Here is a 25,406-nt window from a genome sequence, read left to right on the forward strand (position 1 = left end):
TTTCTGATTTTGTTTATTTGGGTCCATTCTCTTTTTTCTTGATGAATCTGGCTAAGGGTTTGTAATTTTGTTTATTTTCTCAAAGAACCAGCTCTTGGTTTCATTGATTTTTTTTCTATTGCTTTTTAAGTCTCTACATCATTTATTTCTGCCCTGATATTTATTATTTCCTTTCTTCTACTCACCTTGGGTTTGTTTGTTTGTCTTTTTCTAGTTCCTTCAGGCATAAGGTTAGATGGTTTATTTGAGTTTTTTCTTGTTTCTTGAGGTATTCCTGTATTGCTATAAACTTCCCTGTTATGTCCCAGAGATTTTGAACCATTGTGTTTTTATTTTCATTTGTCTCCATGTATTTTTGATTTCCTCTTTGATTACTTCATTGACCCATTGGCTGTTTAGTATCATGTGTAGTCTCCACATGTTTGTTTGTTTTTTCCAGTTTTTTTTCTTGTGATTTATTTCTAGTTTCATACTGTTGTGGTCAGAAAAGATGCATGGTATAATTTCAATCTTCTAAAATTTAATGAGGTTTGTTTTATGGCCTAATATGTGACCTATTTTAGAGAATGTTCCATGTGCACTTGAAAAGAATGTATATGTTGTTGTTTTTGGATGGAATGTTCTGTATATATCTGTTATGCTTATGTCCAATTTGTCATTCAAAGACATTGTTTCTTTTCTGATTTTCTTTCTGATTGATCTATCCATTAATGTAAGTGGAGTGTTAAGTCCCCTACTATTATTGTATTACCATCAAATTCTCTCTTTATATCCATTAATATTTGCTTTATGTATTTAGGTGCTTCAGTCTTGGGTTTGCAGATGTTTACAACTGTTGCATCGTCTTGTTCGATTGATCCTTTTATCATTAGGTAATGCCCTTCTTTGTCTCTTATTACAGTCTGTTTTAAAGTCTATTTTGCCTGATATAAATACTCCTACCCCAGGTTTTTTTGCTTCCATTTGCATGGTGGATGTTTTTCCATCCCTTCACTTTCAGCCTGTATGTGTCTTTAGGTCTGAGATGAGTCTCTTAAAGGCAGCATATAGATGGGTCTTGTTTTTTAATCCATTCTGGCACTCTATATTTTTGATTGAAATATTGAGGCCATTTACAAGTAAAGTAATTATTGATAGTAATTATTGAAAGGTATGTACTTATTGCCATTTAAAAAATTTTTTTTCTTTTTGTTTTGTAATTCTCTGTTTTTGTTTTTTTTTTTCCTCTTGCTGTCTTTCTTTGTGACCAATGAGTACCTTTAGTGTTTTGGGGGGCTTTTTTTCTCTTTATTTTTTGTGTATCTATTATAGGTTTTGTGTTTGTGGTTACCACGAAGTTCATATTTAACATCCTAAGTAAATAGCAGTCCATATTAATTTTAATGGCCATTTAAGTTCAAACACAGTCTTAAAAAAAAAAAAGAAAAACAGAGAATGAAAAAATCTTTTTTCTTTTTCCCCTTCTCTTTCCTTTTTACTCCCTTCTCTACAGTTTATGTATATTTTATTGCATTTTACATCTTTTTATTCATATTTTTCTTATGTCTAATTATGGCCATTTCTTTTCCACATTTCTTGTAAGGCTGGTTTACTGGTGATAAACTCCATTGTCTTTTGTTTGTCTGGGAAACTGTTTATCTCTCCTTCAAATATGAGTGATAACATTGTTGGGTAGAGTATTCTTGGTTGTAGGTTTTATTCTTTTCAGCACTTTGAATATGTCATGCTACTCCCTTCTGGCTTGCAAAGTTTTACTGAGAAATCAGCTGATACTATTACAGTGTTTTTCTTGTAGGTAACTTCTGTTTTTCTCTTACTGCTTTTAGGATTCTCTCTTTATCTTTAACCTTTGACATTTTAATTATTATGTACTGTGGTATGGTACTGTTTGGGTTCATCTTGTTTGGAACTCCCTGTGCTTCTTGGATTTGGATGTCTATTTTCCTCCTTAGGTTAGGGAAGTTTGCAGTTATTATTTCTTCAAGTAAGTTTTCTACACTTCCTCTCTATTTATTCTTCTGAGACCATAATGTGAATGTTCACTTGATGTTGTGCAAGAGATCTCTTAATCTATCCTCATTTTAAAAAATTCTTTCCTCTCTTTTTGCTGTTAAGCTTGTGTGTTTTTATTACCTTGTGTTCCAGATTGCTGATATGTTCTTCTGTGTCCTCTAAGGTACTGTTGATTCCTTCTAGTGTGTTTTTTTAATTTCAGTTACTGTATTCTTCAGCTTTGATTGGTTCTTTTTAATATTTTCTATCTCTTTATTGAAGGTCCCACTGAGTTCTTCCAATCTTTTCTCCAGTTTGGTGAGTATCATTGTGATCATTACTTTAAATTCTTTATCAGGCATATTGTTTATCTCTGTTTCATTTAATTCTTCTACTGAGTTTTTTTTTTTTTCTTGTTCTTTCTTTTAGAGCATATTCTTTTGTCTCCCCATTTTGCTTGACTTTCTGTGTTTGTTTCTATGGATTAAGTGAAATGGCTACTTCTCCTAAAGTTGAAGGAGTGGTCTTCTGCATGGTGACCCCTATGCAGACTGTGTGTCCTTGGTGGCTTTTGCTACAGCTTTGGCTGCATGTGCTAGTTACTCTTTTAAATCATGGCTTTTTACAGAGTGAGTCAGAAAAAATCATAAAAGAAAATTATAAAAGGAAAGAAAAAAGAAGAAAAGAAAAAAGGAGAAACAAGGAAGAAGAAAAGTAAAAAAGAGAACAAGAAAAAAGAATACAACCAAAAATAAGAAAATAGGGGCTCCTGGGTGGCTCAGTTGGTTAAGCGGCTGCCTTCAGCTCAGGTCATGATCCCAGGGTCCTGGGATCGAGCCCCACATCGGGCTCCCTGCTCAGCGGAGAGCCTGCTTCTCCCTCTCTCTCTGCCTACCACTCTGCCTATTTGTACTCTCTCTCTGTCAAATAAATAAATAAATAAAATATTTTAAAAAAAAGTAAATAAAAATAAAGCAAGCTAATATAAATTTTAAAAAAGCAAATAAAACAGGATAAAACAATAAAAAACCTCCCCCCTCCCTTCCCCCAAAACCACAGCTTGTTTTCGGAGCCCCAGCACCACAGAGCAGCTGGTGTGGGCTTGTGGGCCCTTGGGCTCTTGGAAGTCATGAGCTCACAAAGACTACTGGACTCGCTGGTTATGGTGTGCAGACTCTGCTTCAGTCTAGGCTTTTAAGTTGGGGTGGGAATGTAAACTGTGTTGTTCTCCAGTCCCTCTGACCTAGAGGACTTTCCTGCATCTCCTTCATTGCTTGGCAGAGTTCTAGTGTTGTTTCTTTTACATCTAGCTCCTCTTTTAAACTGTGTTTTTTGTTGTGTTGCTTGTTTTGTTTTTTTTGTTTTTGTTTTTTTTTCTGTGCCCAAGGACAGAGGGATCTGTTCCCAGGCCCTCAGTACTCTCCTTCCCTACTGCTCTTCACAGCATTGGGCTGGGTGTTCCCTTTGTTACCGTGTCTCCATGTCTCTCGCTCTTCTCTTGCCTTTCTCTCTGTCTTTGGCTGTTTGGTAGCTGTTCAGTCAGCCCTCAATTCTTCTTCAGGAGGAATTGTTCTATCAATAGGTGTAATTTGGTTTGTTCCATGGAGAAGCTGAGTTCAGAGTTTTCCTATGTTGTCATCTTGAACCCAAATATCAACTGCAGCTCTTTTTGGACAGGGCATGCACAGGTCTGTTCTCCAGAGCCCCTACTCATTTCTGTTACTTGCAGTCCTTAGTAGGCATTTGAGTTCCTGACTTATAGAATTTTGGGGCATAGAAGAAGACAAATATAATTAGAGTATGACTGAGATACACTTCATGTTCTTTGTGGTTCGTTACATTTAAACATCTCTCAGAAGGTTTACCACAAAACAATATAGTAAGTCAGGGAATAGAAATGGGGATTTGTTTCTTTAATCTTAATATTAAATACTTTAATATCAAAGTTTAACATTTGATGGTGTTTTTTTACTGGGCAGTGTGAGAATCATGTAGTTGTTAATTCGGTTCAGTTCACAGACATGTATGAAATGTCAATCACATATTAGTCATTGAACTTGGTATTGTGGATAATTTGTCATTATAACTTTGCCAGTTGGGTGGTTGTCATTTATTGTTTTTTTTTTTTTAACCGTTTGCAAATGTTTCTTTTAACTGATATTAACACAAAAGTCTTTATTTTGTAAATAGGCAGAAAATATAATTGTGCATAAACTAAAAACTAAAAATGCCAGGAATCTCATAGGTTACTATCTTAATTATCTATTGAGTGTGTGTCTTTATTCCCAGATGAATGTGCTTTTAAATCTCATTTGTATCTTTCCCCTCTGGTTATAACCTTGCTCTATGGTACATCTGTTATAATGTTGAGAATATTGTTAATCTTTAAATGAATATCATAAATAAAAGACGCATTTGACCCATTATGTGACTTTTACCTCAGGGTATTCATTGATTCATCCATCTCCCTTCTAGGAGCCTGTCTGTGACTATTAAAACCCTTTCTTAGAAACGGATCGGACCATTCTTACCCTTTCCTTGCTTCACTGCTTCCACTTCAACTTGGCACCAGATTTGGGAGCCCTGGACTATGCTTTTTAGTATTTACAATAGTGAATTGTAAGCATGGCTGTCTAGCAGAAATCAGCTGAGAAAGCTTATTTAAAATGTGAATTTCTGCTTTGCTCCCTGTCTGTCCTCCTACTTCTACAGCCAATTCAGTTGGTCTGGGATGAGACCAAGGAATCTGTATTTTAACATTCTGGCTATTTTAATATATTTGTTTAAAAGGAGTATTGGTATTGGGGTGGAAACAAGGAATTTGCATTTTATTTTTCTTAATATTTATTTATTTATCAGAGAGAGAGAGCAAGTGGGGGGAGGGGTAAAGGAGTAGGAGAGAGAGAGAGAGAATCTCACACAGACTCCCCACTCGGCTTGGAGTCCAGTGCTGGCTCGATCTCAGGACCCTGAGATCATGACCTGAGCCAAAATCAAGAGTCGGAAACCTAACCGACTGAGCCAACTAGATGCCCCAGGAATCTGCATTTTAATGTTCTGAATATTTTATTTTATTTATTTTTTATTTATTTTTTTTAGATTTTATTTATTTATCTGACAGAGAGAGAGATAGAGAGAGAGAACAAGCAAACAGAGAGGCAGGCAGAGGGAGAGGGAGAAGCAGACTCCCTGCTGAGCAGGGAGCCTGACATGGGGCCCAATCCTAGGACCCTCGGATCATGACCTGAGCCGAAGGCAGATGCTTAACTGACTGAGCCACCCAGGTGTCCCACTCTGAATATTTTAATATAAGATATTAATATATAAGATATTAGTTTAAAAAGGGTATTGGTATTTGAATGTGATTGCTATAAACCAGGAGGGGGAGATGTTCTCCTGAAAAGAAGTCCAGGAATTGAGGGAATTCTGAGATTTCCAACCCCTAAGTAATGATCATCTGAACCTTTTTTGCTCTCCTTCCAAGCAGGTTTAACGGTTTTGTCATTGGCCAGCCCACAATTGCTCTGAGCCTACCATGGATGCCATGGGAGTCTGCTGTCTTTGTGCTCCCATGCCTGTGACACAGGATATTAAAAGTTAGTATCAGTGAAATATCAACTAACAATTAACTATAAGGATAATCACTACTACTTCTAATCAAAAACAGAACTTTTTTTTCTAAATTTGTTATAGGTTCATCTGGAAAGTGACACTTATAATGTAAAGAGCAGCATTTCCTGATGGCATAAGGCAGCTACCGAACACTAACATGCAATTTAATTTAATTACATTTAATTGCTCACATGCTGCATAGAGAGACTACAATAGTCACTGTACAGCCATCAACATTAGTATTCGATAACAGCATAAAGTAATTGCTCCCATTTCTTGGCCAAGTCCATTGACAAATCCATTGACAAGTCCATTGACCTGATGCCAAGCATTTTGTGTGTCTTACTGGGCATCTTTCCAGAGCTCTTTGTAGGGCAGGACACTGACCCAGAGAGGCCTCAGTGTTCTCATCTCTTGGGAATCAGCTGTTTCTTAAATTTCATCATCTCACACAGCTTATTCTGCAATGGTACTTAGCTGATTTGTGGTCTGATTTGGTGAATATTTCAAAGAACTTGAATTTTTGGAATATGAAGACACGTCCATGGGTAACAGGAAACTGACTGTCTTTATCTTGTCTCTAAGAAAGCAGAATAAGGAGAAGATAAGTAAGACTTTTTAGTGAGCCTTTATATAAAACATTTATTACTTTTTCTAAGTCCCCAAATCTGTCTAAACTATTAAAAGCTCATTTGAAACATATCATAATATATTTTGTTTAGTTATTCAACAATAATGCAAAAAATATATTGGAATTGGCCTTTTGATTAAGCCCAATGAAGAGTGCTGATAAAACTAGAATTTAAAACTATTGAGGGAAGATTATTCTCTTGATGTTTAAAGCTAAAGTATCATATTGTCTCTGGCGAAGGGTCTTTCACATCGGAGCACTTCAGGTGAAACGAAGCAGAAATTTGAGGCAATCTGCAATTATAGATTTTGAATTAATGGAATATCCATCACACTTGAACAGTAAAGGGGAGAGAGGAGAGATGGCAGTGACTTGTGTCATCTGAGGGATTAAATTGTTCCATTTTGCCCACTCCTTTTCCCTCCAACAGTGTTATATAGAATCTCGACATAAATTAGGATACATCGCTCTCAGGAAAAAGTCAAAAGAATGGTGTTTGAAATTATTGCCTTTTCTCCAATATTGTCCTCTCTCTGTCTCTCTTTGTCTTAGATAAGGCCATCATTTCACTGAGTGGGGGGCATTAAGGGGAACACATCTGCTTCCTCCCTTGGGAGGAAGGCCAGTGGTTCCATATGTTGGGATCAATAAAATAATAACTGCTCTGCCATTTATAAGCACTCACTTGACTATCTCATTTATTCTTCACAAAAACTCTGAGGTAACTGCTATTATTATTCCTTTTTTTTTTTTTTTTTTTACAAAAGAATAAACTATGGTACAAAACAGACTAATATCTTTTCTAAGGCCAATGATGCAGTTGAGATTTTAGCCATCAAATTCCAGAGGCTGCCTTCTTAACCATTTTGCTATAAGAAAAGGAAAGGATACAGTTGACCCTTGAACAACGCAGGGGTTAGGGGCACTCAGCCCTGGGGCTGTGGAAAATCTGCGCATAACTTTTGATTCCCTCCAAAGTTTAACTACTCCTAGCCTACTGTTGACTGGGGGCCTTACCAATAACATGAACAGTTGATTAACACATATTTTGTATGTTGTAGGCATTATATACTGCATTCTTACAATAAAATAAACTAGAGAAAAGAAAATGAAAGGCAATCATTAAGAAAATGTTCCTTAAGAAAATCATAAGGAAGAGAAAGGACATTTATAGTACTGTACTGTACTTATTGAAAAAATCCACATATAAGTGGACTGGCGCAGTTCAAACCTGTGTTGTGTTCAAGAGTCAACTGTGTATGTATTTAATGTGTCTGGTTTCTCCTATCTGCAAAATGAATAATATAGCATTTCTAATTAAATTGGTAATTAATTAATTAATTATTATTAAAAATTATTTGAGTATAGTTGACACACAATGTTACATTAGTTTCAGGTGGACAACATAGTGATTCAACATTTCTATGCCTCATGCTATGCTCTATATGGATCCTTTCCCCTAATCTTTTCAAGCAGCTGAGCTTTTTTCTTAAAGGCAGAACATTAGATTCCTAAGTTTCTAGTTTCTCGGAAAATTTAGGAAAAATTAAAATTCTATCTCTGGTTTTTGGAGAACATTTATTCTTAGAAATATTGACATTGGCATAATTCTGTAAAACACTTTCTTGGTATAATAATGAAAAGGCTCACAAGTAAATTAGGTACGATGTCTGACTGCTTCAAAAGGCAGTTCAAATAAATTGGTTCTTGATAAATCTTTGTAAAAATTTTTGAAAGCTATTAGAAAGTAAATGAATTTACAAAAGAAATTAGAGGACTAATGTAAAGACACGTTACTTTACTAGTTAATCACCGAGGAAGTAAAAGACAAAATTAAAAAGCACTATAACAAATAAATACATGCTTCATTCTTCTCAACAGTTCTCTGCAATCGACTGGATTTTATGCCAACCCAGCTGTTGATTTCAAGCCATTACTGACTTTCTTGTTTTAACACAAACCTGCAATTGGCTCAGTCTTTCCCATTAAAGTAGATTCTAAATTACCAATGGATTGTGTTCTAAATAGTTTATTCCTTGGCAGCTTGGAATTTGGAAAACATTTTGCTTCAGAAAAATAATACGTTATAAACTTTGGCTAGGCTCCCAAACGATCACAGAAAATAATATGAATTGAAATGGGAAAATTAATAATACTATATGTCTCAGCATTATAGGTCTGTGAGAATGTAATGGCTTAAGTGTAAAAAATAAAACATTATGATATGTGCACTGCACAATTTCAAAATAGGCAGACACAGACTGGAAAGATAGATGTGCATCAAAATCTATATGGTGGTTATTCAGACAGCGAAGTTATGGAAGATTTTCCTTTTTATACTTTTTTACTTTGAATATTGCATTTATACTTTGTAATTTGCAATTTTCTTTTTATAATGAATATTTATTTCCTTTATATAACTGGATATGTATATATGCTTCTGGATATATATATATATGTATATGTGTACATATATATAATTTTTCAAAACAAAGGACATTCCTTCTTATGATGAACATTTAGTGCCTATATATATAGTGCATATATATATGCATTTTAAACAAAAGACACATCTCTGCCTTTCTTCCCTCTTCCCTCTTTGAAAACACATGGCCATTGGCACACAATGATTGGGTGTACAATTTTTGTTTCCATATCCCACATCTGCTCTGCCAATAAATCTTATGAGCTCCATCTTCAAAGTATATCCAGAAACCACACCCACCATTACTACCCTTGGCCAAGAAATGATCATCTCTTGCCTAGATCATTTTTTTTTTTTTTAGCCTTAACCTTGGTCTTTTTATCTTCTGCATTGTTTTCCTACAGTCTTTCTAAAGCAGGACTCCCAACATGATCTTTTATCTTTATTTGTTTTTTTTAACGAGAAGAGTATGTTACGTACCCAGTTCACTTGGGATAAATCCAGAATCATTGGAGGGGAGTGGAAGGTCACCCATGCTTTGCCTTCATCTTCCCCCGCTCTCTTGCTTGCTCACTCTGTTCCAGTCACACCAGCCTCCTTTCCCTTCCTCAAATACTGGTCATGCGCCCCTCAGCATCTCTTATATTTGCTGTCCTCTGTTCTTGGAAAGTTTTTCCCACCCAGAAATCCTCAGAATGCTTTCCCTTTTTACTCAGATGGTGAGGTATTTCCTAGCCATGATATATACAATTTCAACAATGCTTGCCCCTCTAACCCTTCCTTTTCCCTTTTAATTGGTTTAAAGTTCTCTTTCATACCTATCACCATCTAACATAAATGATACACTTTTATGTGTTGTCCTATTTATGGATTATCATGTTACAAAGGAACATGCTCCCCATGGGCAGGGACTTTTGACAATTTTTTTTTTTTTATTTTGCTGTATCCTCATGGCCTAGAATTCTGCCCAGCACGTGACATGCCTCCAGGATTATTTGTTGAATGAATGAATGAATGTAATGAAGGTATGAAAAAAAAAATAGATCAAAAGGATAGAAACGAAACTCATGATAACTCTTGCCCTTTGGCAGGACCAGGGAAGAGAGATATAGGGTCTTTCTCTTTGTTAGTAACATTTTTTCTCCTTTTATATATAAAAATATCTGAAGAAAATGTGACAAAATTCTTGCACAGTTGTTTCTGAATATTTTTGCTTTTTAAAACTTTCCGAAAGACATTTTTTACTAGCTTTCCAATAATTACAGGACAAAGCACACACTCGTGAGCGTTGCCCGGAAAGCCTCTTAGGATGGCTTGTGCTCCCTCCTTCACCCTCATTCACTTGACTACTTTGGTTTTCCCCACAGTCATGCTTCCTTCTGTCTTCTTGTCTTTTCTGCGCTACCTGAGGTTATCTTTCCATTTTTCTCTGCCTGACTATATGCAGCTGTCCTTCATGACTCAGGCTGCTCTCTCTGTTCCTATAATAGAACTTTCTATGAGTGAATCACAATTTTCATCCTGTCTTGTAAAATCCAAATGAAACTGGCTCAGCCTTTGTGTCCTGCATCCTGTGGGAGGTCCTGCGCTCTTTCCAATATTGATGAGAATCCCTGCAGGCCTATCACTGGTTATCTCTCGATTTGATTTCCTGTCACTGCTGAACTTGATGACTCCTTTATTCTGTTCGCACCCCATTTGTCCCATTTTCTCTTCTTCATGAGAACCCAGGCCTCTTTTCTCCTCGAAGAAGACAAATGTGTAGAGACTCTCCTTAGAAAGTCAGGGCTTAACTGGGAATTGGAAGGTAGGGGTGCAGCGTGTGGGAGAGGGGATGTCATGCTCTAGCCTTGTAGAGGGGATAAGTTAGACTTGATAGTGACAGTTTTGCTCTGAAAGGGCCCTTGGCTCTACCCATTCCTAGGGTCACTGTCTAACCTTCTTCTTAAAGACTCCTTGACCGTCTCTCAAATGTTTTCTCAAATCTCTCTTTTTCTTAGGCTGCCCTTACCTCCCTAAACACCAGCTCCTGGATTTTGAAGAACAAGTTCCTTTTCTCTTTGCTTTGTCTCTTGGCCCTCTCGAGTTATGCCTTTTTTATACTGCCCCAAACCCATTCGGTCACTTCCCCCACAAGAACAGTCCTCTCTCAGGACTTCTGTGTTCAGTTCCTAAAATAAGTGTGTCTTTTCCCTGAGAAGCACTTTGTTAGAGTGATCAGTTCACTGGTGTGTCTTTGTCACTGAATGAAAGTTTCGAACATAACGTTTTGCTTTTGCTGAATCTTGTATCACTGGTGGTCAGCTCAGAGTACAGTCATTGGTGCTTGATGAGTAAGGGCAGCCTGATGAAGTGTTTTGCTCACAGAGGCATCTGTTAGAGTGCCATATGACCTCAAAAAAAATTTCTTTTGATCTCCTAAATGAACATAAGTGAGACGGAAATTATTGTGGCCTAAGAGCCTATTTGGTTTTGTTTCCTCCCCTAGGTAAGACCTTGCTTATCCAAGGGAACGCCTGAGTACCCATCACAGCATGTGTCTATAACCTGGTTTGAGGCAGATGGTACATTACCTGGTTACATTACCAAAAACATGCTCAGGAGAAGCTCTTTGGTTACAACTAGGGCTGGTCAAAGAATCTGCTGCAAACATCTCTTCTTTATTGTCTTGCTTCTTAATTGAAGAACATGCCAGTGATTTAACTCTTCCCTGAGCTTCTAGAATTCCACTCTTTGGGTGTCTTTCCCTAGCTTTCCAGGGATCATTTGTAGCAAATGAGTGAATTGGCGAGGAAATGGAATAGCGTCTAACAATCATGACGTTGCCTGTGTAGGAGACATGAAATTTAAGTTTATGAAAGTTCTACCTTTCATGATGTCCACAAATGGCAAATTATATTAATAGTACTTCATTAAAATGAACTAAACAAAACTATTGCTTTTGATTCATTTTTTTTTTCACATAAACTAGTCACTGATTTATTTGATAAATAATTGAGTGCCAGTCACGTGTCAGGCACTTTTTTATGAGGTAGAGATGGGGACACATACAAAACTCTTGCCTGCATAGAGCTTAGCTTCTTGTGTGCAGACAGATGATAAACAAACCTTATGTGATAAAATACTTGAGAAGTCAAGTTAGACTGATAAAGACCAGGGGATAGAGACAGATGAGGGAGAGGTCTAGAAGCTATATAAATAGTGTGGTTGGCGAGAACTTCGTGAGGATGCAGCATTAGAACAGAGACCTGGGCAAGTAGAAATAATAAAACAAGACTTTAAAATGGGAAGAACATGGATATTCTGGAGATGCCAATGCTGGACAGCTTTTCTCTCTCCTTCTAGAAGATTGTAGAAGAACCTGTTCATTATAGACCCTCATTACCTGAATGGCCACAAATAATTGAACTAGCTGCTGTTAACTGGCCTACACTTGTGTGTCTTCACCTTAGTTGGGATAGTCACTATGAGGAAGCCTGTTGATTGAGAGACGAAAGCACAGGAGGTCTGTGGAAAGAAGCAAAGAGTCCTCGCATGGAAAACTGGAGTGTTCCTGAGAGAGATGGAGAGATTTATGACCTTGTTTCTGAGGGCTTTCAATTCAATTTCTGTCTATAAGTGTCTTCCAATAAACTCTTTTCTTGACGTGAATCAAGTCTTCTCTGTTCCTTGTAACTCAGGCACTTTGATTAAAAGAGCTTTATTTTAGGGAGTTTAGTTTGTCTGAATCTCTGTGACACTGTACTAATGCTGACCACACATCCAGTTCTTACCCAGGGGGCGAAGAAGCCTGACTTCATGGGTTGGTTTTTCATTTTCTGGAGCACTTAAGAAATGTTTGCCGAATCTTTTATCTTTCTGGTCACAGCTCTGGCATGAACTAGCATGGATGTTTAAGAAAGGCTTGCATCATGTTTGGGTTTTAAGAGTGCTAGAAGCACAATTATTTCTTAAGTTTGCTGCCCACAACTGCCGAATGCAGATAGCAGATTATTAAAGCCATTGCAAAATGTGGAGGCTGCCTTGGCTTTTTATGGTTTGGAAGAGCAGAAGATCAGCTTTTAGGCAAGAGTTTGGAGCAGAGGGAAGTGTTTTAAGTTCAAATCTCTCTGAAGTGATTATAACTGCATGCAAATGCTGTTTCTAAATTATCTTTAAACACTACTTTGGCCATGATCTCTCTCTCTGTATATATATGTATATATATATATATATACATATATATATATCCCCAAGCAGCTGTGTTCCTGGGCTGTAGCATTGCTCTGTGCCCTCAGGTGAATGATGGGTAGGCTTCTCCACTCGTAAAATCTCATTTTGTCTCACCACACATATCACACAATCAACAAAAATCTTTAATTCCAAGTGATTCTCTTCCAGGTCCTCTTTAATTATTCCCTTTCTTAAAGAGACTCACATTTCTGATCTCATATTGTCCCTTCTCAAAGAATAGGTTTATATTCTTCTGTAGTCAAAGGATGGGGCAAGATGCTTAACTTCTGGGCCTTATATCCTCAACTGTAAAATAAGGAGATGATCTCAAAAGTCCTTCTCTAGCGGCAAATGTCTATGATTCAGTTTTAAGTATGAATGTCAATGGATATTGGCAATGTCTTATTAAAACTGTTGATAAAAAACTTATGCCAAGGTCAAATAACATTTTTCTGGCATATCCAATGATATTAAGGTAACTATTACCAAGTAACTCCTGTTGAGTCTTACTTGTGTTATCTCGTTTAGTGCTCTCAACAGCCAGAGGAGACAGATTTGATCACTATCTCCATTTTACAGATGAGGCGAGTGATCGTGAAAGCATGTTACATTCATAGGATCACAGAACTTTACAGTTAGAATAGGCCTGGGAAAGCATCTCATCTAATCCATTCATTTTTACATGAGGATGCTAAGGTCAGGAATTTTCTATGTCCTACTCAGCATTGACCAACTATTACAAAACTGGGACTGCAACCCAGTGTTCTCATGTTCAGGCCAATGTTCTTCATACTTATGTCACTTACTTTAGTAATAGTACATCACACATAAAACATAGATAAATACATGTAAAGTAACTTAACTGGGCTTCCAAGCACAAATTTAAATCATGTCTCTTTCTGTGTTTAAATAGTAACAACTAAAAAGAGTTCCCCCAATTTTACCAGTTTCTCACTCGTCATTTTTAAACTTAGTGCTAACATTCTTATTGGGAGTTACCATCCATATGCTGAAGAAGTATGATATCAATTGTGTGTTTAGCTCTTATTAATAGTCTAAACTCTCCTAAGCTTGATGGCATTCAGGCCCTGGGAGCTTAAAGGGTAATACTCTTTGTTCTTTGAATGTTGTAATTGTTGTTGTAAAATAGCCACAAGATATACTAAGACACAACTTATTTTTTTATTAGGATAGCATCATAGAAAATATATTTGATGGAGTGTCATCTACCTTTGGAGTAAGGCAATGGTTTTCAACTGGAGGAAATTTTGTCCTTCAGGCCACATTTGGAATGTCTGAAGACAGTTTTGATGGTCATGACTGGAGGGTGAGAGGCAAGTACTCCTGGCATCTAGTATTGAGAAGCCAGAAAAGCTGCTAAACATCCTACAATATCCAGGACAGACCCATATAAATACAGAGGTTGTTAGTACAAAACGTCCAAGATTGCAGAGGTTGAGGAACTTTAGGGTAAGGATGTATTACAAATATCCATATTTTTCTTTTCTTTTCTTTTCTTTTCTTTTTTAACCAGGAGAAAGTCTAACCTCCTTGTCAATTACTCTTTTAGTTTTATTAAATAACCAGCAGACAGAACTACTGAGATCCAGAGTTGCACTTGACAAAAACGGAAAAAGTCCTGATTGAAATCTCTTCCCAGCTTTGAAATGTAGGGCATGCTAGAGAGAGACCTCTTGAACAGAGAAAAACAGCTGGCAAATAAGACATGTTCCCCTGCCAAGCTGTTCAGAACCTCAAAAAGGCATTGCCTGAAGCCTTTGACAGGATATTAAGAGATTTGAGTATTTAATTACGTACATCAATTTTATTTGAATATGCTCGTGTAAGCAAGCACTGATCATTTAAATGCAGAACGTAGTTTTCGCCCTGCTGATTTCTGATTTCGTGTACTCTTCACAGTCAAAATACTTTTCCCATAAAAGGGGAGTTGATTTTTAGAATGTATCAGACGCTGACCCTGTGTCTTGAAATCTTTGACCTGTATAGAAGATTGAATTATGGGCAACACAGATTCACACAGGGCAGGAAGTTTCTTTGTAAAACATGGGTAAGAAACAACATCTGCCATTTGTTGTATGCTTGCCAGGTGTTAAATTAAGCACTTAGTCTATTATTGCAGTGAGAAACGTACTATAACCATGTGAGGTGAGTACTCTAACACTTTCAGATGTAGAAAACAAAGGTGAAAGATTTCTCCTGAGTATCTCTCAGTCAAGTGGATAATGAATGACAAATCACTTGCAACTATATTTGTCTGACTGTAATAACCATACCCTGAACTTTTGTGCAATATTATAACTTAATAAGTGAGCATGGTATTTGACACATACCCATTCAGTGTTCTCCGATGTGACATTTAAATGCTTGAGGTCCAGAAGGAAAAAAACACATTGTTTTTCATGTGACTGATTTTCACAAACCTGCCATTCCTACCTTTCCAGGAAGATCTGGAAATAGTTTTTGATGTTGCTAAACTATGTTGCTTGAAGATGCTTACAATTTTTTCCCCTAGGGATTTAAATGTAATCTACCAGGAGAAAAAGGATGGAACTCACCACTGCCAATGCCAACTTCTGCAGTTATGTGAGAAGCAAAATAAACCTAATGTTTAGGAGAACTTTGCAAAGATGGGCACAGCCCAGAAGAGCTAAGGACATTCGGTACCTTGATGTTCATGCACAGCTGGTGCCGCATCAATGGAAACACCACCGTGAAGGATTGCTGGAGATTTTTCAGATGCTTTTTTGAGGTTACCAAGGTCTGTGACTTCCTCTTCCCTTTCATCTCCTGATTCTCCACCAGGACCCAGGGTTCTCTGACTACTTGAAGTCAGCTTCATCCGGAGGACTTGATTCTCTTTCTCCAACTTGTTGATCTGTGCCTGCATTTCCTGGATAATTCCTATGAACTGGATGTTAGCTTCCATTTGCCCCTTCTCGGGTGGCTCTGGTTTGCTCCTCTGAGGAGGCAGGTCACCTTTTGTTCTTGAACCAAATGCATAGTCTACTCAGCAGGACTGGTCGACCCCACCCATAAACCTTCCTGAACAATAGATGTCACTCTTCTCTGGGCCGTCTTTCAGCACCTGGGGAGTTAGACTGTCAGGGAGGTAAAGGATCTCCATGACTTATTCATTCTGGGGTTTGTTTTTCAGGACAGAGCTTTCCTTTGTATCTTTCATTTCATATCAATCCACAGTTCTAGAATATTGCTTTGTGTCTGAAGAGAAGAGAGCATTCCAAAAATTTCCAGGGAGGAATAAAGTTTCTTGTTTCTGTCATGAACTCACCTCATTCCTACCAACCACTCAGTTTTCTCTCTGTTACTACTTCTGGAATCAAATATTTTATAGAATCACCAACTGTCATTAGTACTTGAAAACTGGCACCTAAGAATTATGCCTTGTCTTTTCTATAAGTACGTTATAATTCTGTACTTTGGGGCTAAATTATTAATCTTGACACTTGTTGATTGAGGGTAACAGCAATCAGAGGGGACATATGATTGCAGTGAGGTTATTATAAAAGATAATTATACCTAAATCCCTCAAGATAAGGTCAAGGATCATACAATCACTTTTCAGTATCTTGTAAGCATTTTTGCTATTATTTGGTTTTAGAATGTTTGCTTGGGCAAAGGTTGTCCGGTGATATTTTGGGAAGGTAAGAAGATATAGGTTGAATATTAATCTTGAATGAGAAGGACATGGAACAATTAACAGCTTTCATTACCTATTTCCTGAAGAGGTTTCTTTGATGGGAATCAAAAGTATGAATCTTAAAGAGCATATGCTCTGATAGCAGTATCTATTTGGAAATTCAATTAATGTTTAAAGATAGGCACTTCTGCAATAAGGTAAAAATGATTAGAAAATTTTTCATGGTGATAGTTTTCCCTGTACATTCATTTCCTTCTGTTTTCTGTATATATTGATTTTTTTTTTTTGCCTAGCTAAATAAATATTTGTTGATTGATCCAAGGCTGCAGTATGAAGGAGTTACTGGAGAAAGTCTTATTCCCTTTTTATGTATACACATTTTTATATATATTTAAATCTTGGGATGTGCTTATTAAAAAATCAGTCTAAAAATAATAAGGCTGTTTATACTACTTCTATTTGTATTTAAATGAATTTCAGTAAACATTTCTGTGCCAGGCACTCTGCAAGCTGTAGCGATGGGCTGTGGAAATACGGAATTTGGATTTTAAAGGTTATCAGTCGAACTACCTATCAGATGTTCTAATCTGTTCCAAAGCATCTCAGTAATGGATTATTGACCCTATATTTGAGTATTTCCCCTTTAGGAGGATCCTCTTCCTACCAAGGTAAGCTATTTACTTCTTAACTAAAATTATCCACAATGAGCAAAAATTGGCCTCTATATAGTTTGTTTCTCATTCTTCTCTTTGGAGAGGTTATGTAACACATCCAATCCTTGTTTTAATGAAAATTCTTGTTCCATCATGTTCTAATGTTCCAATTCCTTCAGCTGTTTGTGATCTAATGTGGGATCAAGGGCCTTAAGTCCATCATAGACACTCTTTCAGACATGTTTCCATTTGTTGATAAGCCTCTTGAATTAGGATGTCAGGCCTAAATGCATTCTCCTGAAGGATCGGAATAACCTAGAGTACACCGCTCTAGCTTCTGTAAAGTGGTTTTTGGAAAAAATTACATGAAAGTGGGAAGTAAAAATCATTTTTGGAATTACATCCAGCACAAGAGAACAAGACATAAAAATAACTTGTATAACTGTTGGAAATGACAATATAGCTATCATTATTTACAGACAATTTGATTGTATATCTAGAAAGTTCAAGGAAAATAATCAAAAATTTTATTTTGTAATTTACCCTATGTTGCAAAATAAACATTTAAAAATCAATAGTCTTCCTAAAGACTATTAATAACTGTATAGAAAAAAATTATTGAGAAGTATTCTGCTGCCAGTAGGTCCCTATATATAAAAATTCAGAAATGATCTTTTAAAAAGTTTGTAAGATTTATAATGAAGAAAAATCTAGCATTTTACAGACATAGAGAACTTGAGACAATAGAGATTATGATCCCGGTGAGAGGATGATATATTTTAAAGAAGTCTTAATTTATTTCTAATTTATAGATTTAATGGAAGCCAAATCAAAATCTCTGTGGGACTTAAAAAAAAAAAGAAATTGATGAACCCATTCTAAGGATCATCTGGAGACAATAGTTTTGAAGTATGTGAAAATAAAGACTATTTGTTGGGTCCTTGCCTTATTAAATTTTTCAGTATAGTCTGAAGTTCTAAAAGCAAAAACAGTGAACATCAGTGAATTTGCAGACAGGAAGTTACAGACAATTCCTAGAAGAAACACAAATGGGAAAAAATGTGAAAAAAGCCCAACATCACTAGTAATTTTATAAATTAAAACAGTGAAATACTTTTTTTTTTTTGTAGGGGCCTAACAAGTTAGCAAAGATTTTAAAAAGTGAATAAAATTAATGCGAAACTATTAATAATTGTTTATTGACACTTACCAACTGAGAATACTTATTGATAGGTTTCTTTTTGATAAACAATTTAACAGTAAGTGATAAGGATATTTTAAAAGTTTTTAACTGTTGACTTTTAAATTCTACCTTCTAGACTCTACCTAAGAAAGTAATTACATTTAAAGATTTTATAAAAGGATGCTTATTGCACACTAATAGCAAAACCTTGGAAATATCTAAATGTTCAACAAAGGAGAACAAATAAATAAAATATGGAATAGCCATAAAACAGAATAGTATTCTGAACCTGAAAACGTTGAGTGAAAAAGTAACATATCCAACTGTATATAGAGTAAAATCAATACCATATAAAATGGATTGGAAACACCCCAAAAGGAAAATGATTCCTATTTCTGGTAAGATTTTGGATGATTTTTATTTATCCCTGTATGCTATCTGAATTAAAAAATATATAGTTACATGAAAGACTTCCATAAGGAAAAAATTAAGTAATGAAAGGAAAATAGAAATATGAAAGAAATTTAATAAAATGAACCAACATCACATTTTCTTGGGATTTTTTTTTTTTTAATTTTTGATTAAGTCAAATGGCTGTAAGAACTGGACTTGCCCTCACCAAACTAGTTTTGGTCTTTAATAGTTGTCAGTAATTTTGAAATTTGATATATGAGTGAAAGCTATTTAGAATTGGTACCTTTTTATGTAAATGCTAGGACTGGTGGTTCTATAATTATTTGTGATTTATTTTCAAGTAATAATCCAGGCAGTAAATTGGCTTGAGGATCCAGTCTGAAGAATGGCAGAGCAGGTGATTGTTGGCGTGTGGAAAAGCTATGGCCACCACCACCATGACTCCTTGATGGGGTTTTTGATCTTTCTCTTGAACTAGGAAAATCAAGACTCTGGGCCTTATTTCTAGAGCAGGAGCCCTCAGACCCATCAGCATCACCTGGGAGTGCTTGCTTAAAATGCAGGTGTACCGGTCCAACCCTATACCTGTTGTAGACTCTCCTGCAGTAAACTTGGTAAATTGTGTCATAAGAAGCTTCCTGGGAGCAATTGTAAAGTTTCTGGTAGCCACATTTAAAAAGTAAAAGAAGCAGATTAAATTAACGTTAATATGTTTTATTTAACACAACAGATCCGGAATATTACCATTTCAATATGCAAATAAATATTCAAGTTGCTAGTGAGATATTTTACATGGTTTTGCTCTTGCTAGGTCTTTAAAATCAAATGTGCATTTTACACTTATAGCCCATCATAATTCAGACACTAAATTTTCATTGGAAGTATTTGATCTGTATTCAGATTTATAAAATTGGTATTTGAAAAAGTGGATTTGCACACCCAAGTAGATCCAAACATACTTAAACGCACTTGGGTATCAGTCAGTCCTCTGCACAGTAGCCTCCAGTGGTCCTCCAGTGCAGTGGGAATAAAGGGCAACTTCCCACAGTGACGCCCAAGGTCTTAGCCCTCTGGTCTTTGGTTCTGCCCTGATTTCATCTGCCACTCTCTTTGCTCCAACACTCTAATCCAGCCTGGTCACACTGGCCTTCTAGGTTCCATAAACACTCCAGACACATTCCTGCCTCAGGACCCTGGTCTCGCTGTCCCCGTGATTGAGAGGGCTTCTCCCCAGATATGCACATAGTTAATTCCCTCATCTTCCATATCAGCTAATAAACCACTCCCCTCCAGCTTCCAGCATGAGTCCGCATGGTGGGAATGCTGTAGATCTTTGGCTTTTCCTACATCTGAGGGCAAGGTTTAGGAAAGGAGATGAGCTGCATTAGGATGTCTGCTTTCCAGACAACAGAGGTGGCGCCGAGTACTTTCCTTCGATCCTCCTTGAGTAAATGATGACACAGCATGTCTTTTTTTTCTGGACATAAAATCATGCCTTGCTAGAATATGGTGTGTAGGGCTGACGTGGCTTCCTTAATCTGTCAGTGACAGTGGATGAGCAAGGTCAGATTAGAACTCATTACCACTAGACCACACGTCCTATGTGGAGACACCCGATTGCCTTCCCCTCTAAGACATAAAAGAAAATGTCACTTGGGGCGCCTGGGTGGCTCAGTCGTTAAGCGTCTGCCTTCGGCTTAGGTCATGATCCCAGGCTCCTGGGATCGAGCCCCGCATCAGGCTCCCTGCTCAGCAGGAAGCCTGCTTCTCCCTCTCCCACTCCCCCTGCTTGTGTTCCCTTTCTCGCTGTGTCTCTCTCTGTCAAATAAATAAAATATTAAAAAAAAAAAAAAAAGAAAATGTCACTTATGTGAAATCCTATGTCTCACTTTTCAGGCAGGCATATATCCTGCTGTTATACATTATTTAAACAGTGGCTGAGAAATTCTACTTTTGCAGGATCTGCTGAGAATTCACTTTGACCTTGAACTTGATATGTAGCTATTGTCAGAGTGATTTCCCAGTGACTGGAAGCATCTGGTGTTGCAATGAGCCCAGACTCAGGAGCCGATTTGACAGTCTGCCATCTCCCCGTTGTTTTGACGTTTGAGTACCGCACAGTGGTAGAGTAACCATGTGGAAAGGAAGGAGGAGATGAGAAGTTTCTGATGGGCACAGCATCCATAAAATGCTGATAAGTCTCTGAGAGGGATGTTTGTGAGCATGAGGAGACTGCCATGGAGACCCGTATGGGAAGGAACATCCACCATCTGACAGGCGACTGCTGACCTGTGGTGGGTCTCTAATGAGCATAAGAATTTCAGGGTTTCCCTGAGACTGGCATGTGTGCAAAGAATTTGCACTGATATAATGGACAGGGTGAAATCATGGGTCCTAAGGTCCTAACTTCTGCTCTGTCACTAACTCATTATTAAATCTTATTCAGAAAATATGGGCATTGCAGAAATTATAACTCAAATGCCTTACACAGAGAGGCAGGTAAAGTCAATGAATGAGGATGCCAAGTTCAGCAACTACTCACCTCCAGACATTGTTGCCATGAAGGAATGCTGTGCTCTAGTTCGTTGGACTTTCCCCAAAAAGCTGGGAATCCAGATTTTATATGAGAGCTCCACATTTTTAAAGCTGGACAACTAATTCAACCTTTCAAATATACCATGCAGCCCCAACAAAACGCATTAGAGGGAATGAATAGATTCTCTCGGTTCCCAATGTGTGCAAACAAAGTCCTTCCTTTTTCCCATGAGAAATTAAGGACAAGAAAAGTAATATAGCTGTCCAAGATCAACTTGCTTTAACAAACGTTTACTGAGCACCAGGTGTAAGCCTCCAGGCAAGATAACCTGTAAAGATCTTTACTAGATAAAATTTCACTATAAGACCAAGCCATTCCTTTTTTTTTTTTTTTTCCTGAGCCTTTTTTTATACCTGTAAATAAAACAGAGAGAGTTATCTCCACAGGTAACTGTGAAGAGCAAATGACTTTGTAATAAGTGCTTTGAAATGAATTAGTTTCAGATAAGTGTTAGTTGAATAACATCAAATGTTAAAATTAAAAATTGCTGGTTGATCCTTCTTTTTGCCATCCAGCATCAGCCTTGCAGGGAGAGGGCTTTGGAGGTGAGGAGGGGGATGGGAAGGCAGAGGAGAGGAAGGGAAGAGAGTCTGGTCTGCTGCAAGCTTTGCAAGCTTTATGCAAGCTTCATACCTCTGTGACCGTCAGCAAGTTATTCCTTTCTGCTGAGCCACGATATTTTTACTTTCTGAAAATCCCCTTGTCACTTATGGGTCACTTGGGAGGAATCGACATCTTTACTGTATGAAGTCTTTATTATGATGTTTATTCAGATCCCCTTTTAAGTACTTCCATGGGGTTTCTTAGTTCTATCCATTGGAGTCTTGCATTTATTTTATTATGCAATACTTGCATTATCGTGTAGCTCTAAGTATTTTGTCATTTCTCTTGTTATCATCCCATGCATTCACTCAAGAAATATTTACTTACTACTTATCATGTGCCAAGCCCTGCGCAAAGCACTGGACGTTTGCTAAAACACAAGACGAACACAACTCCCTACCTGAGTGGAATTTATATTCTAATCAGGCCGAGAGCAAAGAAACACAATAAATAGGCCAACTGTAAAGCACATTAGAAGGCATGTGGCTATGGAGAAAAATAGAGCAGGGGGAAGGCACACGGAACGCCACGTGAGGGCAGTGAGAGTTCGATTTTAAATTCATTTTAAACGCTGAGCAGCTAGGGAAGGTGTCACTGTGAAAGTGACCTGAGGAAGGGAGGGAGAACACTGACAAGAAAGTAGCGTGTCTGGCATAGTGAGTGGAAAGAACACAGGCAATGAGACAGCCGTATTCCTGCCATGTGTGCCGGCATCACAGAGCCTAGCGCCGTGGGAACAGACGGGAAATGGGAGAAAGTACTAGAAAGAGGCAGGCAAGTAAAGGGGGAGACAGTGGGCTACTGTGAGGACTTCGGGTTATTTTTCCAAATGATACATTTATGAACCCCAAATTATTGATATATTTGGACTCATTTCTACTTAATTCTCTATTTGCAATTCTTTTTTCCCTTGGCCTCCTTTTCTTCCTTTACCTCTGTCATCAGATGGCTTAATAAAATCACCTTTATATCGCACAGACAGAAAAGAACACAGCCTCCGAAAGCACAGTCTCTGGGGTTGAGTTCTGGCTTCCCCACTTTTTAGCAGTAGGACCCTGGGTCAGTCACTTCTCTGTGACCTCGGCTGCCTACCTGGGAGAAATGGTGACTAGAAGCATGGCTCTGGTCCCCTCTCGTGGCTGGTTGTGAGGGTGGCATGGGGCACCTCAGCAGTGGCTAGTGCATAGCAAGTCCTCAAAGCCTGTTTGTTATTCTTGTGCTGGTTTGAGAGCTACGTATTGGTTGTATTTCTATTCCTTTAACATGTATATACACTGTTAATTTTTGAACACACATACTTTTTAATAATGTGAAAAGTTATTTGATATTTCTTCCTCTTCTTGACCACCGCAAAACCTAACATTCTTTACCCTCCCCTTAAACCTTTCTTATTTGTGACTGTTATTTAGAATTTGGTTTTAAAAAACATGCTTTTTTTGGCCGTCATCAGATTACTAAGTTTAGCAATATATTGTGATTCTTTTCTGGACTTGTCCTGTGTTTTCCCTGGGTTCCTCTTTCTTCTTGATTTAGTGCATTTTTTTTCACCAGTTTTTTTTTTTTTTTTTTTTTTAATGAGGGTCTTTGGGCATTTGAACTCTGCTTTTATAACTAGATAGGCTTTTATTTTGTTTTAACTTGTGAATAAGGTTTTAGCAGGATATAAAATTCTATAATACCTATAAGGTTTCCTGAAAGTTCTCAGACCTCATTGGACATCCCACTGACTTTTTAAAAAAATGCCATCTGTCAACTACAAGATCACGAAATGGTTCTGAGCACTGTAGTGGAGAGAGGCAGGTGTAAGGATGTCAATATCCAGGATTTCTCCAGTTGTGTTTCCACTTCGTTTCTGTGTTGGTTGTTGTTGATGGAATCAGATAGTGTAAACATTGTAGCTTGGGTAACACCCTTCCTCCTATGAAGGAATATGGGCAGTATTTGTTCTCTGTGTTGATTCATCTTTTATTTCTCCAGTAACATTGCACTTTTGAAAGTATCTGTATTTGTATGGACTCTGAATAAAAGGAATTTATATGTTCAGAAGAAAAAAGATAGTATTTTGAATACATAATTTGATTGCCTTTTGGCCTCTTCTGCTAGTAAATATGCTGTAAATTTAATTCTCATTCCTCTGTAAGTAATTTTTCTATTTTCCCTGGCAATGTGTACATGGCCTTTATAATCCTTGGTTTTCTATGTTTCACTATTTTTATCACTACTTATCCTGCTTCTGATTCATAGTGACTTCTGATCTGTTCGCAGGTCTGTTGCTAGGAGTAAATAAAATAACCAGGCCCCTGCTTACCTCTCACTGTTCATCTTCATGTCGCCCTTCCCTCACTCACCACGTTCCCACCACACAGACCTTTCTTAGATGTCTAAAGGTCCTCCACTCTTAGAGTCTTGACCCATCTTATTGGTTTTGGCCTGAAAACTCCCTTCTACATCTTCTCCTGAAACCTCCTATTTACCCTTCATGTCCCAGGTTAAGTACCCCTTCCTTGGAGATGCCTACTCTGAATCCCCTGACCAGCTTAGAGACCTCAGCACATTCTCTCAGGGAGCTCCACACACTTCCCCTGGAGCTTGTGTCAAAATACTAAGAAAAAATTATTCCTTGTGTATCTGCCTCTTCCTCTATATTCTAAGCTCCATGAAGACGGGCTGGGCTTAACTTCTTCCCACAGCTCCCCAGTACTGGACTTGTGGCAGAGTCTTGTGCTTCCCAGAAGCAGATGTCAAGACAGGGTTAGACATGCAAGAGATTGCTTAGGGGAAATGCTGTGAAGGATAAAGGAGAGAGGGGGCAGAAACCGGTAGAGAGAATCAGGGAGAAGGGGAAAGGAAGGGTTGAATAGGAAGAGTGTCAGACTGCAGCACCATTTTGAGAAAATCTGGACCAGGCCAGTGTGGGGTTCTCAAGCAAAAGTTGCTCCTTACAGAAATCCTGTATTGGGCAAGAATATCCAGCACTGGTCCCCCTGCAACCCCACCGCCGCTGGGGTCAGTATTGACTGGGAACAGTCCAGAGAAGTGGAGCTTGGACATGTTTGCCACAGCAGATCTGGAGCTGTGGCAGCTCATCTGGGAGTGCCAGGCAACAATGCTCCCACAAAAGGTTCTCTCGAGGGAGGTCCGGGAGGGTCCTTCCACGGGCTCCAGGCCGGTATGGTTTCTGGCAGGGATTGAACGGTGGCTCCCTCAAATCAATGTCTACGTCTCAATGCCTGGACCCTGTGAATGTGACCTTATTTGGACAAAGGGTCTTTACTGATATAATTACAATAATGAAGGATCCTGAGATGTGATTGACAGCTGCATGAGGCTGATGACTGCTGGGTCGGGTGGTACAGACATAGAACGTATCCATCATCCTGGGAGATCCTTCAAAAATGCGGCTCTT

The 25,406-nt window shown here is 37.8% G+C and overlaps 1 protein-coding gene across 1 annotated transcript; it reads right to left on the reverse strand.

Annotated features, from left to right (window-relative positions):
- Positions 1 to 6,060: 6,060 nt before the first annotated feature.
- LOC123324312 (putative coiled-coil domain-containing protein 195) lies at positions 6,061 to 15,819 on the reverse strand. The gene is made up of 3 exons (XM_044913433.1): positions 15,558 to 15,819; positions 11,234 to 11,486; positions 6,061 to 6,184 (listed from the first exon to the last, which is right to left on the reverse strand). The coding sequence occupies exons 1-3, from the start codon at positions 15,817 to 15,819 to the stop codon at positions 6,061 to 6,063; spliced, it is 639 nt and encodes a 212-aa protein (XP_044769368.1).
- Positions 15,820 to 25,406: the final 9,587 nt, after the last annotated feature.

Source organism: Neomonachus schauinslandi, chromosome 3 (assembly GCF_002201575.2).
Source record: "Neomonachus schauinslandi chromosome 3, ASM220157v2, whole genome shotgun sequence".
NCBI lineage: Eukaryota > Metazoa > Chordata > Mammalia > Carnivora > Phocidae > Neomonachus > Neomonachus schauinslandi.

What these genes read in the sequence shown, in the direction of transcription:
- LOC123324312 (XM_044913433.1), bottom strand. Translation starts at nt 15,819, where the DNA reads ATGGAAGCTAACATCCAGTTCATAGGAATTATCCAGGAAATGCAGGCA. An exon ending in AGCTGTGCATGAACATCAAG is followed by an intron (nt 11,487 to 15,557) that starts GTACCGAATGTC and finishes TCTCCTACACAG; the next exon opens with GCAACGTCATGATTGTTAGA. An exon ending in GTTTTTGGTAATGTAACCAG is followed by an intron (nt 6,185 to 11,233) that starts GTAATGTACCAT and finishes CTGCTTTCTTAG; the next exon opens with AGACAAGATAAAGACAGTCA.